General features: G+C 47.5%; 1 protein-coding gene across 1 annotated transcript in view; it reads right to left on the bottom strand.

Annotated features, from left to right (window-relative positions):
* GALNT10 (polypeptide N-acetylgalactosaminyltransferase 10) overlaps window positions 1-13,235 on the bottom strand; it is a 225,075-nt gene that overhangs the window by 6,465 nt on the left and 205,375 nt on the right. The window contains 3 exon segments of the mRNA XM_036848411.1: window positions 2,253-2,369; window positions 4,537-4,758; window positions 10,708-10,815. Of these exon segments, the coding sequence (XP_036704306.1) occupies window positions 2,253-2,369; window positions 4,537-4,758; window positions 10,708-10,815 (447 nt within the window).

Raw genomic sequence — 13,235 nt, 5'->3', positions numbered from 1 at the left:
ATTACTGACATTTTATGATACATCTTGAAATCAGGTAGTGTTAGTCTTTAACTTTGTACTTCTTTTGAAATTTTGTTTTGGCTATTCTAGGTCCTGTCCATTTTCCATATGAATTTTAGAATCAGTTTTTCAATTTTTACAAAAAAGCCTACTAGAATGTTAGGATTCTGTTGAATTTATATATTTCTTTGGATAGAATTGATATCAATTATTGGGTCTACTAACCTATGAACATGGTATGTATCTTCATTTATTTAGAACTTCTTTAGTTTCTATCAGCAATGTTTTGTAGTTTTCAGTACACAGGTTTTTCACATCTTTTGTCAGTTTCACACCTGAGTATTTCATATTTTTTGTCATTGTAAATGCTTGTTTTTAATTTTAACTTCTGATTCTTCATTATTAGTATATAGAGAAACAACTGACTTTTGTATCATGCAACTTTGCTAAACTCAGCTATTAGTTCTGGTAGCTTCTCTGTAGATGTTATTGAATTTTCTACATAGATGATCACATACTCTGCAAATAAAGTCAGTTTTTGTTCTTTATTTCCCACCTGGATGAAATTATTTTTTTCTTGCCACAGGTTAGAACCTCCAGAACAGTGTCAAATAGAAATGATAAGGTTGGAGTCCCTGTCTTGTTCCTGATCTTAGTGGGAAAGCATTCAGATTTTTACCATGAAGTATGATGTTAGCTGTAGAATTTTTACAGATGCCCTTTATCAGGTTGAGGAAGTTCCTTTCTAGTCCTGGTTTGCTGAGAGTTTTTATTAGAAATGGATGTTAGATTTTGTCAAATGGTTTTTCTGGGTGTGCTGAGGTGATCATATGGTTTTTTCATTTTGTTAACGGTGAATCATATTGATTAATTTTCTAATGTTAAACCAACCATTCATTCCTGGGATAAATTACACTTAGCCATGATGTATTACCCTTTTCATATATTGTTGGATATAATTTTCTAAACTTTTGTTTAGAACTTTTGCATCATGTTCATGAGGGATATTGCTCTGTGGTTTTCTTATAATGTTTTAGTCTGGTTTTGCTATTAAGGTAATGCTGGCCTCATAAAATAAGGTGGGACGTAGTCCCTCCTTTTCTGGAAGAGTTTCTGTAGAATCAGTAACTTATCTTCTTTAAGCATTTGAGAGATTTCACCAGGAACTCTATCTGAGCCTGTAATTTTCTTTGTGGGAATATTTTCAACTACAATGTCAATTTCTTTGATAGAACCAGGGTGTTTTCCACTCAGGCTGGTGAGAACAGGCATTATTCCTGGCCCAGGTCAGTAAGAGGGCTGTATCACACCCCCATCATCACTGGCTCAGGAAACCCAACGTGTGAGAGCCCCAGGACTTCTCCAGAACTCTTGGAAAGGACATGCCTTTGCACTGGGTGGCTGGCAGCCTATGCTGCTGGTGGTCACATCTGCCACCACATGGGAAGACAGCCAGGTTAAGAATGGAGCCAAAAGAGAGGGAAGTAGAGCTGAGACCCTAGAGAGATCCTGATGACATCATCTAGACTTTTCAGTGACACAAGCCAGTAACTCCCTCTTTCTGTTGATGGCCACTTGGGCTGGGTGTCTGTCATTTGTAACCAATAGTCCAGACTGATGTGCAGGGTTCCTCTTTCCAAGGTGTTCAGGAGGCTCTTATAATGCGTACCCTGGGCTGACCTGTGACTCATCATTTTTTTTTTTTTGGCTGTGCTATGTGAGATCTTAGCTCCCCGACCAGGGATCGAACCTGCGCCCCCTGAATTGGAAGCATGGAGTCTTTTTTTAAAATTTTTGGCTGCGTTGGTTCTTCTTTGCTGCGCGTGGGCTTTCTCTAGTTGCGGCGAGTGGAGACTACTCTTCGTTGCGGTGTGCGGGCTTCTTACTGTGGTGGCTTCTCTTGTTGCGGAGCACAGGCTCTAGGGTGCACGGGCTTCAGTAGCTGTGGCACGCGGGCTTCAGTAGTTGTGGCACACAGGCTCAGTAGTTGTGGTACGTGGGCTCTAGAGCACAGGCTCAGTAGTTGTGGCGCACGGGCTTAGTTGCTCTGCGGCATGTGGGATCTTCCTGGAGCAGGGCTTGAACCCGTGTCCCCTGCACTGGCAGGTGGATTCTTAACCACTGCGCCACCAGGGAAGTCCCGAGACTCATCGTTGACCCATGGCCTCTCCCTCCCAGTCCTGACCATGTGAGTACTGCAGGCCGCGATGGCACAGAGAGCCTGACTACTGGTCCTGAGGAGCGGCCCTTACCTGCATGTTGTTCCAGGCGGCCTCCCCTCGGCCCCGGACGCAGCTCTCCAGCCTCAGTGGGGAGCCCAGGGCCCCATGCTTCGTGTCTGCACACAGCCCTGTGCCCACATTGCGGATCTGGACAAGAAAGAAGCAAAGAGTGGACCAGTGAGCCACCTCGAGATACCTGCCTGGGCCCCTGCTGGGGTGGGGGGAGGGAACCAAGGCAGAGGCATCACATGGGCTGAGTGCTGAATTGTCCTAATAAAGCTTGCCCTGGGTTGGTAGGTGGGCCTTGAGCCTCTCAATAAAGGAACACAGAGAGCCGCTCTGCTAAACCCTGCTTTGTCCTAGAGCACGCAGAGTCCTGGGGTGGTGGCGGGAGCCTGGAGGGGAGGGGCTGTTAAAAGGAGGACTCCCCGGCTCCTCTCCCCAAGAATCTGACCCAACAGGTCCAGGGATCAAATTTTTCCCTCGTTCCAGGTGATCTAGAGACTATGCCTTGAAAAACCACTCTAGAAAAGGTGTAGGGCCTTTGCCGTCGGGCCTTGGAGGCTCCGCCTTTCAGGGCGGGTGAATGGGAGGCTCCCAAGAGGAACAGTGGTCTCACTAAGGTGGGGGTGGCGTGCGGGGAGGAACACCGTGAGAGCGTGGCCAGCCAGCACGGACAGCAGGCAAGCCACCGTGCCAGGTGCTGGCATCACATCGTGCAGCTCCTACTTCACAGACGTGGCTCCTCGTTCGACTGAGGGGTAGGGGGTGTCGGGGCTCAGAAAAGGCCAACTCCAATGTCCGGCTGCAGGGGTCTGACCACCCAGCTGCCGTGTTCTGCATCCACCACTGTGTCCGAGAGGAGGCCACGCTCCCCGGCGCCGCCCCCAGCCAGCGTTTGATGGCGGCAGGCCCACCCCCGGGGAGATGCGCGCTCCTCTGGCAGGTGATTTGGCCAGAAGACTGCCTGTTAACACGGCCAGACTTCCTTAGAGCCTCACTGCAGGCTGGGACCCTTCTTCCCCAGCATCACGGTCTGACGGCTCTCCCTGCCTCCCTGCTCAATTCTTTCCTCAGGCGTTGCCCCAGTAAGTCTCTTGCACGTCTAGTCCCATCTTGGTGTCTGCTCCTCGGAGGACCTGAACTAACACGGGGGAGAAAGCCAATAAAGCGGCAAAGAAATGAAGAGCTTCATGAGGGAAATCAAGATGACACCTTGTCTAGAAAACTCGTGCTGGTGTCGGGCGGGGCTAGGCAGATGGCTTAGTTGGGAACGGTCCCTCTAAGTTGCTGTGTGAACAAGTAACATCCGATGTTTCTGTCGGCCCAGCGCATGTCTCTCCTCCTCTGGTAAAAATGCCCTGATTTTCCACGGGGCCACGGCTCCTGGCCCATCCCGTGGCCAGAGCATCCATCCTACCCTTGCTTCCCCCTTCTTCCAAAGGCCATAGTGATTGGTGCAGGATCCAAGGATAAGACTTCAATCCTGGACCTTTGCTGGCTCTACTACTGGGAAAGAGGTGTTTACTTTCTGCTGGGTTGGGCCAAGCTTGGGGTTTCTCAGCCTGAAGCTTCTGGGAGCCAATCAGAACTGGCTTCAGCTGCACAAAGAGGAACGCTGGTCAAAGACACAGGAGGGACTGGGGAGCCCTATCATGTCCTTTCTGTGATGCTTCCCTGGATGAGCCAACTACTTCAGCAGCAGATAACAGCACAGAAGCAAAGGGAAGGAGGGGGCAACCCACAGTTCCTTTCCCTTCAGTTCTTCCTCATTCATCAGTAAGCCCAAGGTAGAGACTGTTGATAGGACGTGTACATTATCAAGAAGTGAAATAAAAACAGCTGAGTTAGTTTTGTGCAGTGTTTCCACTGCTCTGGTAAAAAATACAAATGCATGGACAAGGTCTGAAATACAGACTGTGAAATTTCACCAACTGTACACGAGTTAAATGCTCTCATTGCCTTTAAAACTGGCACTGCAGAATATAAAGATGAATGGTAAAATTCACACTAATAATTTAAAGTTTTAATTTTTCTCTACTTACAACATTCAATAGCAAACAAACAAAAACACCACCACAAGGCTAAGAGAGACCACCGAAAGAAAGTAAAAATTTTTATATTTTATACCTCTACTGGCACTTTTTAGATGACGATAAGTTTTTGTTTTTTTAAAAAATTTTTTTACTGAAATATAGTTGATTTCCAATGCTGTGTTACCGGCACTTTTTTCTCTGACCTTTGGACCTGGGGTCCGCACGTGCATTTTGCGCCGGGCCCCAATTATGTGGCTTGCCTGGCCCTTCAGACTCACCTCACCCCACGCTGCGGCCGGGGGCTCCACAGGTGGGTAGAATTTGGGTAGGTCCCAGGCGATCTTGGTCATAAACCACTTGAAACTCTTGCAGTTAAGGGAGCTGCGGAGCTTTTTCTGGGCAGTTACATCTCCAGCGGAGAGGTGGCGGTACTCGGGCCTACGCTGGTAAATGTGCTCCGCGTACTCGTCCATCCACACCTCTGCCACTCGCTTCAGGTTCTGGAAGGGATAGGCAGGCGCAAGGGTCAGGCTCTCCGAAGGGCCAAGGAGAAAAGGGTGCAAAGGGTCCTGGAGGTGGAGGTCAACCTTTCTTATTTTATGCTGCATCAAGGACCAGAGCCCCACCGTGTTTTTAAGTCTTCTATATTTCTATTTATTATTTATGCATATTTTAAGGACTCTACAACTTACAGTTGAATAATACACTGCTGCCGGTTTTCTTGCCAATCTTGCATCCCCTCTTTTTCTACAGATCGCCTCCCACTGATTTTCCTTTGGGGACCCACCCCTGCCTATTACCTCCTGTGGCTGAAGGAAAGGCATGTGACCCAGCCTGGCCAATGGGAATATAGATAGCCCAGACATAGGGATTGGTCAGCAGTGGGCATGTGACCTGGGCTAAGCCAATCAGAATCAAGAGGCATCAGTCTCGGATTTTTTTTTTTTTTTTTTTCCCGTTAACTATGGGGAAGAATTGCTGGGTAAGATCTGGTGGGGAAGATGCCGAGAGCTGCTGGGCCATTTGGAAAGCCTGTCCAAGGTTGAAGTCAACCCAGAATGAGGCAGAGCTGAGGGTTAGAGCCAGGAACACATTGCTTCTTTTGGTTCCTGAACCCAGCCATGTCTGAAGCCAGAACTACCTCAGGGCTCTCCATTTACATGAGTCAGTAAATTCCCTTTCTGCTTAACCCAATTTGAGTTGAGTTTTGTCACATTCAACTAAAAGTGCTGCCCAAGTTGCCTGGTAAAAACGAATTATAATTTGCAACCAGAAGGTAAAATTCCCTCAGCAGCTGGAATTTTTAACAATCCTTTGAGGTGTTAAGGTTGCTGCTACTTTGATTACAAAACACAAAGATAATCAATAAAAAATGACAACCATATTACTGGCAAGTAGAGGCAGCAGCAGGTGAGGAAACATTCTGTTTGTGAGTAGACTTGGAGAGAGAGGAAAAGTGAATTCTTCTGTGTAACTGTGATGAAAATCCCTCACTCCACCTGCAGTGTAGATCCCATCTGCTGAGAACCTCTTACTTTTCTTGGAAGAGCAAAGCATCAGGGTTCAGGGGAAATTCCCTGCTCCCAACATCTTCCTCCAACCCCAGGCTGTTGCCAGGATACCTCCCCCGCTTTAATTCTCTAGGCTTTATCATATCATTTTTCCCCTACTGCAATCCAGATTTCCTTCTGAAGGGTAAAAGCGAGTTAGCACTTCAGGCTGTTATCAATCACTCACACCTTAGTGTAAATGACTGCCCTAGAAGCAGAAGGTAAGGCTGCGGTTGGCAAATGTTTTCTGTACAGGGTGAGACAGTAAATATTTTAGGCTTTGCAGACCATGTGGTCTTAACTCTGATGTACCTATAAAGCAGCCCTAGACACTACGTAAGTCAATGGGTGTGGGTGTCAAAATTTATGGACACTGAAATTTGATTTTTTCATGTGTCACAAAATATTATTATTCTTTTGATTTTTTCCCCCCTCAGCTATTTAAAAATGTAAAAACCATTCTTAGCTTACAGGTCACACAAAAATAGTTTGCCAACTCCCAAGTAAGGAGGAAGGAAGCTCACAGAAGGAAGGCCCTGGTATCGAAGCCCAAATCCACCAACTCCTCACTTTTGCTGGCTCTGAGTTTGGGACGGGGAAACTACAAAATTTCCTTGCCACAGTCTCGTTTTTTCTGAGTGCTGAAGAGGTCAACAGTGGGTCAGAAATCAGTTCAGGAACATTGTTATCCCCCCCAGGCCCCTGCACAGCAGAGGCTGGATTTAATTTAAAACTGTGCCCAGAGGAAGCTGAAGGCCTAAGTGGGCCGGCACATCTGAAGAGTCTCCTTTTCCTGCCCTGCCACCCAGGTCCTCTGGCTCACTGTCTGATTTGCTCAAGCCACAGGGACGATGAGAGACCACCGTGGTTTCTTCTCCAACCACAGGCAAGGATGGCCAATCTGACCAAGGAAAGGTGTTGAAATTCACCAGGATTCTTTTTAAAGGATCAAATCAAATAATATTCTAATTTTAAATGATACTTAAATTACTATTTTAATGAATATTGCATTTTCCAGACATGGCTTAGTAAGTCATTTCTCCCAGATCTTGAACTTTTGTACAGTTACTGGGCCAAAGTAAGGGACGTTTACTTTAAACGTAAAGTAAACTTTACGTTTATTTCTATTACCTCTCCCCTTGCTAGAGTCATGAAAAGGACTCTCGGATTTTAGCAGGCGGTGTGCTCCTCTTATCCCTACTCCTAACACCTTCCTAGTTCTGGGTCCAAGTCCTGTCTGAGGCCCCCCTGCTTTTCTTGAGTTTGGATCACAGAGAATTGTCCAGAATCTTGGAATAAGTCTCCAAACAAAAATCAACTTTTGTTTTGCCAAGTTTGAGTGGGTTTCTGTTACTGCCTTCCCAAAGACCCCTTGCCCAGAGGCACAGACGAGAAGGATCTTAGCACATTTAGTAAATAAATTAAGACTGGCTACTTCTTCTTGAGGCAGGCAAGCTGGTGGCCAGTTCATCCTTCCTGAATTGCTACTACACTGCTCCCTGGCTATTTGTCCTTCTGGAATCTGTACACCTTTAGTAAGACTTTGGTTTCCCTCTTTAGCTGGCTCTCTTGGGGCTTTTAGGATACCTCTCCTCAAATCTATCAATACGATGTTCTAGGAGACAATACTCTAGAAGGATCTGGTTGTTAAAACACTGAACAAACATGTAAAATATGATCTGCAACTAAGAGAGGGTAGTTAGATACTGTAATAAAAAGTTAGGAGAGCTTGATTCAGGCACCTGTGGTCCTACCAATCTACATGGGCACTGCTCAGACTTAACTGGTTTAAAGTCAACAGGAGACTGATTCAGTACTGACAGGTGAAAAAAGGAGTTAAAATGTGAAAACACAGAATTCAGATAAGACATTGAAATCAACTTTCCAGTCTTGCTAATATTGGTGCTGACACTAATACTGCTAATAACAATAGCAGTCGCTATTTAAAGGACAACCACTCTGTGCCAGGCACTGGTCAGACCTAAGTGGGTTTGAATTCTGGCTCTAGTTTCTTTGTGTCTCTACATTTCACTGTCCTCATCTCTAAAATGAGGATTTAAAAAAAAGTGAGGGGACTTCCCTGGTGGCGCAGTGGTTAAGAATCCGCCTGCCAATGCAGGGGACACGGGTTCGATCCCTGGTCCGGGAAGATCCCACATGCCACGGAGCAACTGAGCCCATGTGCCACAACTACTGAGCCTGCACTCTAGAGCCCATGCTCCGCAACAAAAAAAGAACATGATTCTGTTAACTCAGAGTAAAAAAAAAAAAAAAAAAGTGAGAACTAAGTGAGATAAGTATGTAAGATGCTTTGCACAATGCCTGGCTCAGGAAGTTTTTAATGTGTTACTACAGGTCATCTATGGATCTATAAACAGGAGGTGGTGGTGTGTCTTTACTGGGCGAGTCTTTTTTTTTTTTTTTTTTTTTTTAATTTATTTATTTGTTTTTTGGCTACGTTGTGGTGCACGGGCTTAGGTGCTCCACGGCATGTGGGATCTTCCAGGAACAGTGCTCGAACCTGTGTTACAGCCTGATTCTTTTTTTTTTTTAAAACATCTTTATTGAAGTATAATTGCCTTACAATGGTGTGTTAGCTTCTGCTTTATAACAAAGTGAATCAGTTATACATATACAATATGTTCCCATTTCTCTTCCCTCTTGCATCTCCCTCCCTCCCACCCTCCCCATCCCACCCCTCTAGGTGGTCACAAAGCACCGAGCTGATCTCCCTGTGCTATGCGGCTGCTTCCCACTAGCTATCTATATTACATTTGGTAGTGGATATATGTCCATGACACTCTCTTACCCTGTCACATCTCACCCCACCCCCTCCCCATATCCTCAAGTCCATTCTCTAGTAGGTCTGTGTCTTTATTCCCGTCTTGCCACTAGGTTCTTCATGGCCTTTTTTTTTTTTCCTTAGATTCCGTATATATGTGTTAGCATACTGTATTTGTTTTTCTCTTTCTGACTTACTTCACTCTGTATGACAGACTCTAACTCCATCCACCTCATTACAAATACCTCCATTTCATTTCTTTTTATGGCAGAGTAGTATTCCATTGTATATATGTGCTACATCTTCTTTATCCATTCATCTGTCGATGGACATTTAGGTTGCTTCCATGTCCTGGCTATTGTAAATAGAGCTGCAATGAACATTTTGGTACATGACTCTTTTTGACCTATGGTTTTCTCAGGGTATATGCTGGGCAAGTCTTATATCAATACGTGACAGCTCTGGATAGGGAAAGGATGCTTTTGGGAGTGGTCCTGCTCAGGGGTCAGAGGTGTCCTAATGGTCCCACAGTCCCTAGTAGTTGGAAGAGTCGCAGTCTTGGGCTTACTGAGCGACTCCGCGGTTTTCCCGCCTGGCTCCTTCCTCTGGGGTTGCCAACGGTATTTCAGATGAAACGTGATTCCTGCCTCTCCTGCTGAACTAGACCTCGCACCCCGCGTGAGAGACGGCTGTCCCAAGCGCGGATGGCTGGTACGGCTGTCGTTGGAATCTTCGACCACTAGGGGGCATTGCTGGTTCTCTTTTTCCTCAACGCCGGTCCCCATAGCAGCCCCGGCCGCCTCCAGAGCCCAGCATCCCACCCTTGGATGGAGCCCGGGGAGACAGCTGCCTCTCTGAGCCTCTTGGTCTTTCTTGTAAGTCGCAGGACAAGGGCCCTTCCGAGACCCAGAGGCTACAATTCTGCACGTCGTTTATTGTCAGGTGATGGGGGAGGGGGAGGCAGTGGCCTGGGCAGAAGGAGGCTGTGTGGACTGAAGCCAAACAGGCTCGCGGGGGGGGGGGGGGCGCTGTCGGGAGGGGTCTTCACGGGTTGAGGTGGGGGGTCTCCAACAGGCATATCTGTGTGGTGACCTTTCCAGATCCCACCAAACCTCCCTGCGGCTCTCTTTACCCTCTGGGGACCCTCCCACCTCTTCGTTGTTCTTTTGGGGTCACCTTGATTTTTTTCAAGACCCTTAAGATTTTAAAATTTTGTTATTAAGGTTTAGTGAAATATTAATAATACAAAACAAAAACTTCTGGCTTACATTTCCGTTTGTAGATAGTGCCACTTTAATTCGACCAATGATTGATACAAACCATTTTAAGGCACTAAAACAGTTTGACACAGAATTTTTGGCATGAAAGTGGAGAGGGGGTGAGGAGAAGAGAAAGACGCTAACATTTATTAACCACTGCTGTGCCAGGAGCTTTTAAGTGCCATCTCAGTCTTTCCCAAACACACCACTCCACCTGTATTAAATTTTACCCAACATGTTTCTTTAAATCACCCCTAGTCTAACTTTGTACCTACTTTAGCTTTATCCTAAGTAATAATGTCTGTGAAATCATGAATTTGCTACACTAATCCACATTAATTTCTAATCCACATTAATTTCAACACATGGAAATAAAAATGTTCCTATGTCGACCACCTAAAATCACCTCATTGGTCACACTTTGGGGAACTGCATTATCTCCTTAATTCTCCCGGCCATGCTAAGAGTTGGAAAAAATGAGCTTCCTTGAAGCAAAGGAGTAAACAGAGCCTTACAGCAACCCTCCCAAGGTCACAGAGCTAATAAGTGATTAAGCAGGGCTTTAAGTAAGTTCTTCTATCTTTATTTATGTTTGCCACACTGCAAGGCTTGTGGGATCTTAGTTCCCCGACCAGGGCTTAGAACCCATACCCTCAGCATTGCAAGTGCGGAGTCCCAACCACTGGACCGCCAGGGAATTCGCATAAGTAAGTTCTTTTAAACTGGATTTCACCTGGAGGGTGGGGGGAGGGGCACATCCTCACTCCTAGGGACCACTAGGCCTAGGGCACGGGGTGTCTCTGCTCCGCCAATGGTCGTAGGCCAACCTCTCACCCCCTAGGAAAGCCACCACCTTACCCGGGCCAGGCTGACTCCGGCGGGGACCTTGTAGGGCACGTACTTCCTGTAGATATGGCCCACCCTGGAGCAGGGAATGTCCTCCATGCGGCCTCCACACATCCACACCTGCAGGGTGAGAAGTGAGAGAAGATGATATTTCTGCCTCCAATTCACGGCCTCCTCAAAGGCCAGCGTTCCTTCGTGCATTCATCGGAAGCATCAGCATGGACTGTGTACTAAAGCCCCCATTCACAGAACTAGGGATGTAGGAAAAGACAGCAGTGACGACAGCAGTAAAAACAGCTCACGGCATCAAGTGCTTACTCATGGCCAAAGACTACGCTATGGGCTTCGCACGCACAGCTGCACGGAAGCCTCGTCAGAAAACCCATCAAGTAGGTAGGAACGGAGCTCCATTTTACAGATGAAGAAACCGAGGCTCAGAGAAGCTAAGAAACTTCTCTGAGGTCACAGGGTTGGTACATGGTGGAGCCAGAATTCAGAGCCAGCTTGGGCTGACTCTAGAGTCTGACCTCTGGACAAGTGTGAGAATTGTGAGGGGTAGGTGGGGCTCTGTGGGAAAGACTGTGGTGATCACTTCGTGGTGCTGTCCGCAGGTATGACAGGGGACAAGGTGGCACACAGGCTGTGTATTTGCCGACTCCGGCATTAAATGCTGTTGTTTCCTTCTAGACCTTGCTGGGTCACCCTGAGCAGTCCCCTGCCTCCCTGCCCTGATTCTCCTGCAGGGTAGAGGCGGGCAAGGCTGCCTGTGGTGCGGGAGCTGATGCTTCTCCTTGTGTCTCCCTCCACAACCGGTATCACAGAGATCTCCTGAGTTGGAACCCTGGTCTGACAACAGTGTGGGAACTCTTAACAAGTACAATCAACCCCCTGAGGGGCCCAGCCTAAACAGACCCCCTCTGGCAGTCCTGGGTTCAAATCCTGACTCAGCCACTATACAGCTTTGTGACTTGGATCAGGGCACCTAACTTCTCTGAGGCTCAGTTTCCTCACCTGTAAAGGATTAAATGAGGCAGGCTCAGGGGATGCGGTATTGTAGGTAAGGCGCTTAGCACAGGACCTGGCACCCAGTCACAGCAGTGTGAGACACTACAAATGATGGATTCATACATTTGATTGATGTTTATGGAGTGCCTGCTACGTGCCACACGTGCTGCTAGGCACATACAGCAGTGAATAAGTTGGCCGAGGCCCCTGCTCTCATGGAGGCAGAGTGTGGCGGCCAGACTCCCGAGATGCCCCCAATGATCCCTGCCTCCTGGTAGTCGCACCCTCCCAAATGAAGCACATGCGGACTGACCTGTGGAACCAACAGGATACTACAGAAATGATGCAGGACACTGTGGCTCCCACCTTGCTCCCTGGGATCACTTGCTTTGGGGCAGCCAGCTGCCATGTTGTGAGGACACTCAAACAGCCCCATGGAGAGGTACAGGTGGCGAGGAGCTGAAGCCTCCTGCTAAGAGTGCTAACCTGCCCACCACGTGAATGAGCCATCTTAGAAGTGGCTCCTCCAGGGACTTCCCTGGTGCTCCAGTGGCTAAGGCTCTGCGCTCCCAATGCAGGGGGCCCGCGTTCCATCCCTGGTCGGGGAACTAGATCCCGCATGCACGCTGCAACTAAGAGTTCGCAGGCCGCAACGAAAGATCCCATGTGCTGCAACTTAGACCCGGTGAGTCAAGTAAATAAATAAATAAATAAATTTTTTTTTTTTAAAAAAAAAAGGCTCCTCCAGCCCCAGTCAAGCCTTCAGATGACCACAGCCCTGGCTGATACCCTGACTATAACCTCATGAAAGACCCAGGCAGAACTATCTTGCTCACAAATCCCTGACCCACACAAACTTTGAGATAATAACTGTCTATTACGGCTTTAAGATTATGTTTTCCTGTGGCAGTAGATAACTAATACAGGGACTTTCAGATGGTGATGTGTGATCTATGGAAGCCAGAGCAAGTAACTGGATGGACTCACTGGATGGAGGTATGGGATGCTGCGCTACCCCCACCTGTCAGGGGAAGCCTCACCTAGAAGGGAGTATTTGAGGCGAGACTTAAATGATGAGAAGGTAAAATAAAATAAAGATCTGAAGGGTGAGAGGGCAGGTGGAGAGAAGAGCGAGTGCAAAGGCCCTGGGGTAGGGAGCCAGAGGCCTGGAGCAGAGGGAGCAAAGGCAGGAGTGAGGGGAGGGGAGGTCATAGAGGTGAGTTGGACAATCATAAGGGTCTCTTGCAGCAGAACTAGGAGTCTTCACTGAAAGTCTTCAGTGAGGGAGACAACACAATCCACCTCTCTTTTACAAAGATGACTCTGTGGAGTGCAGGATGGCCTGTAGGGTACAGGACTGGGGGAGGGAAGGCCTCGGGGGCTTTTGTAGATACAAAGCAGTCATGGCTTAGGGTTTGTGGGGCTGTGGCGATGGTGGGACATAGCTGGATTTGGGACATTTATTATTAATTTCATTACTGTATTCCCTCATTTGTGGAGTGAGGAGCAGGAGCAGGGATATCTACAACCCCGAT

The sequence above is a fragment of the Balaenoptera musculus genome, chromosome 3 (genome assembly GCF_009873245.2).
Source record: "Balaenoptera musculus isolate JJ_BM4_2016_0621 chromosome 3, mBalMus1.pri.v3, whole genome shotgun sequence".
In the NCBI taxonomy this organism is placed as follows: Eukaryota; Metazoa; Chordata; class Mammalia; order Artiodactyla; family Balaenopteridae; genus Balaenoptera; species Balaenoptera musculus.
This window is presented reverse-complemented; position numbering and strand designations above follow the sequence as displayed.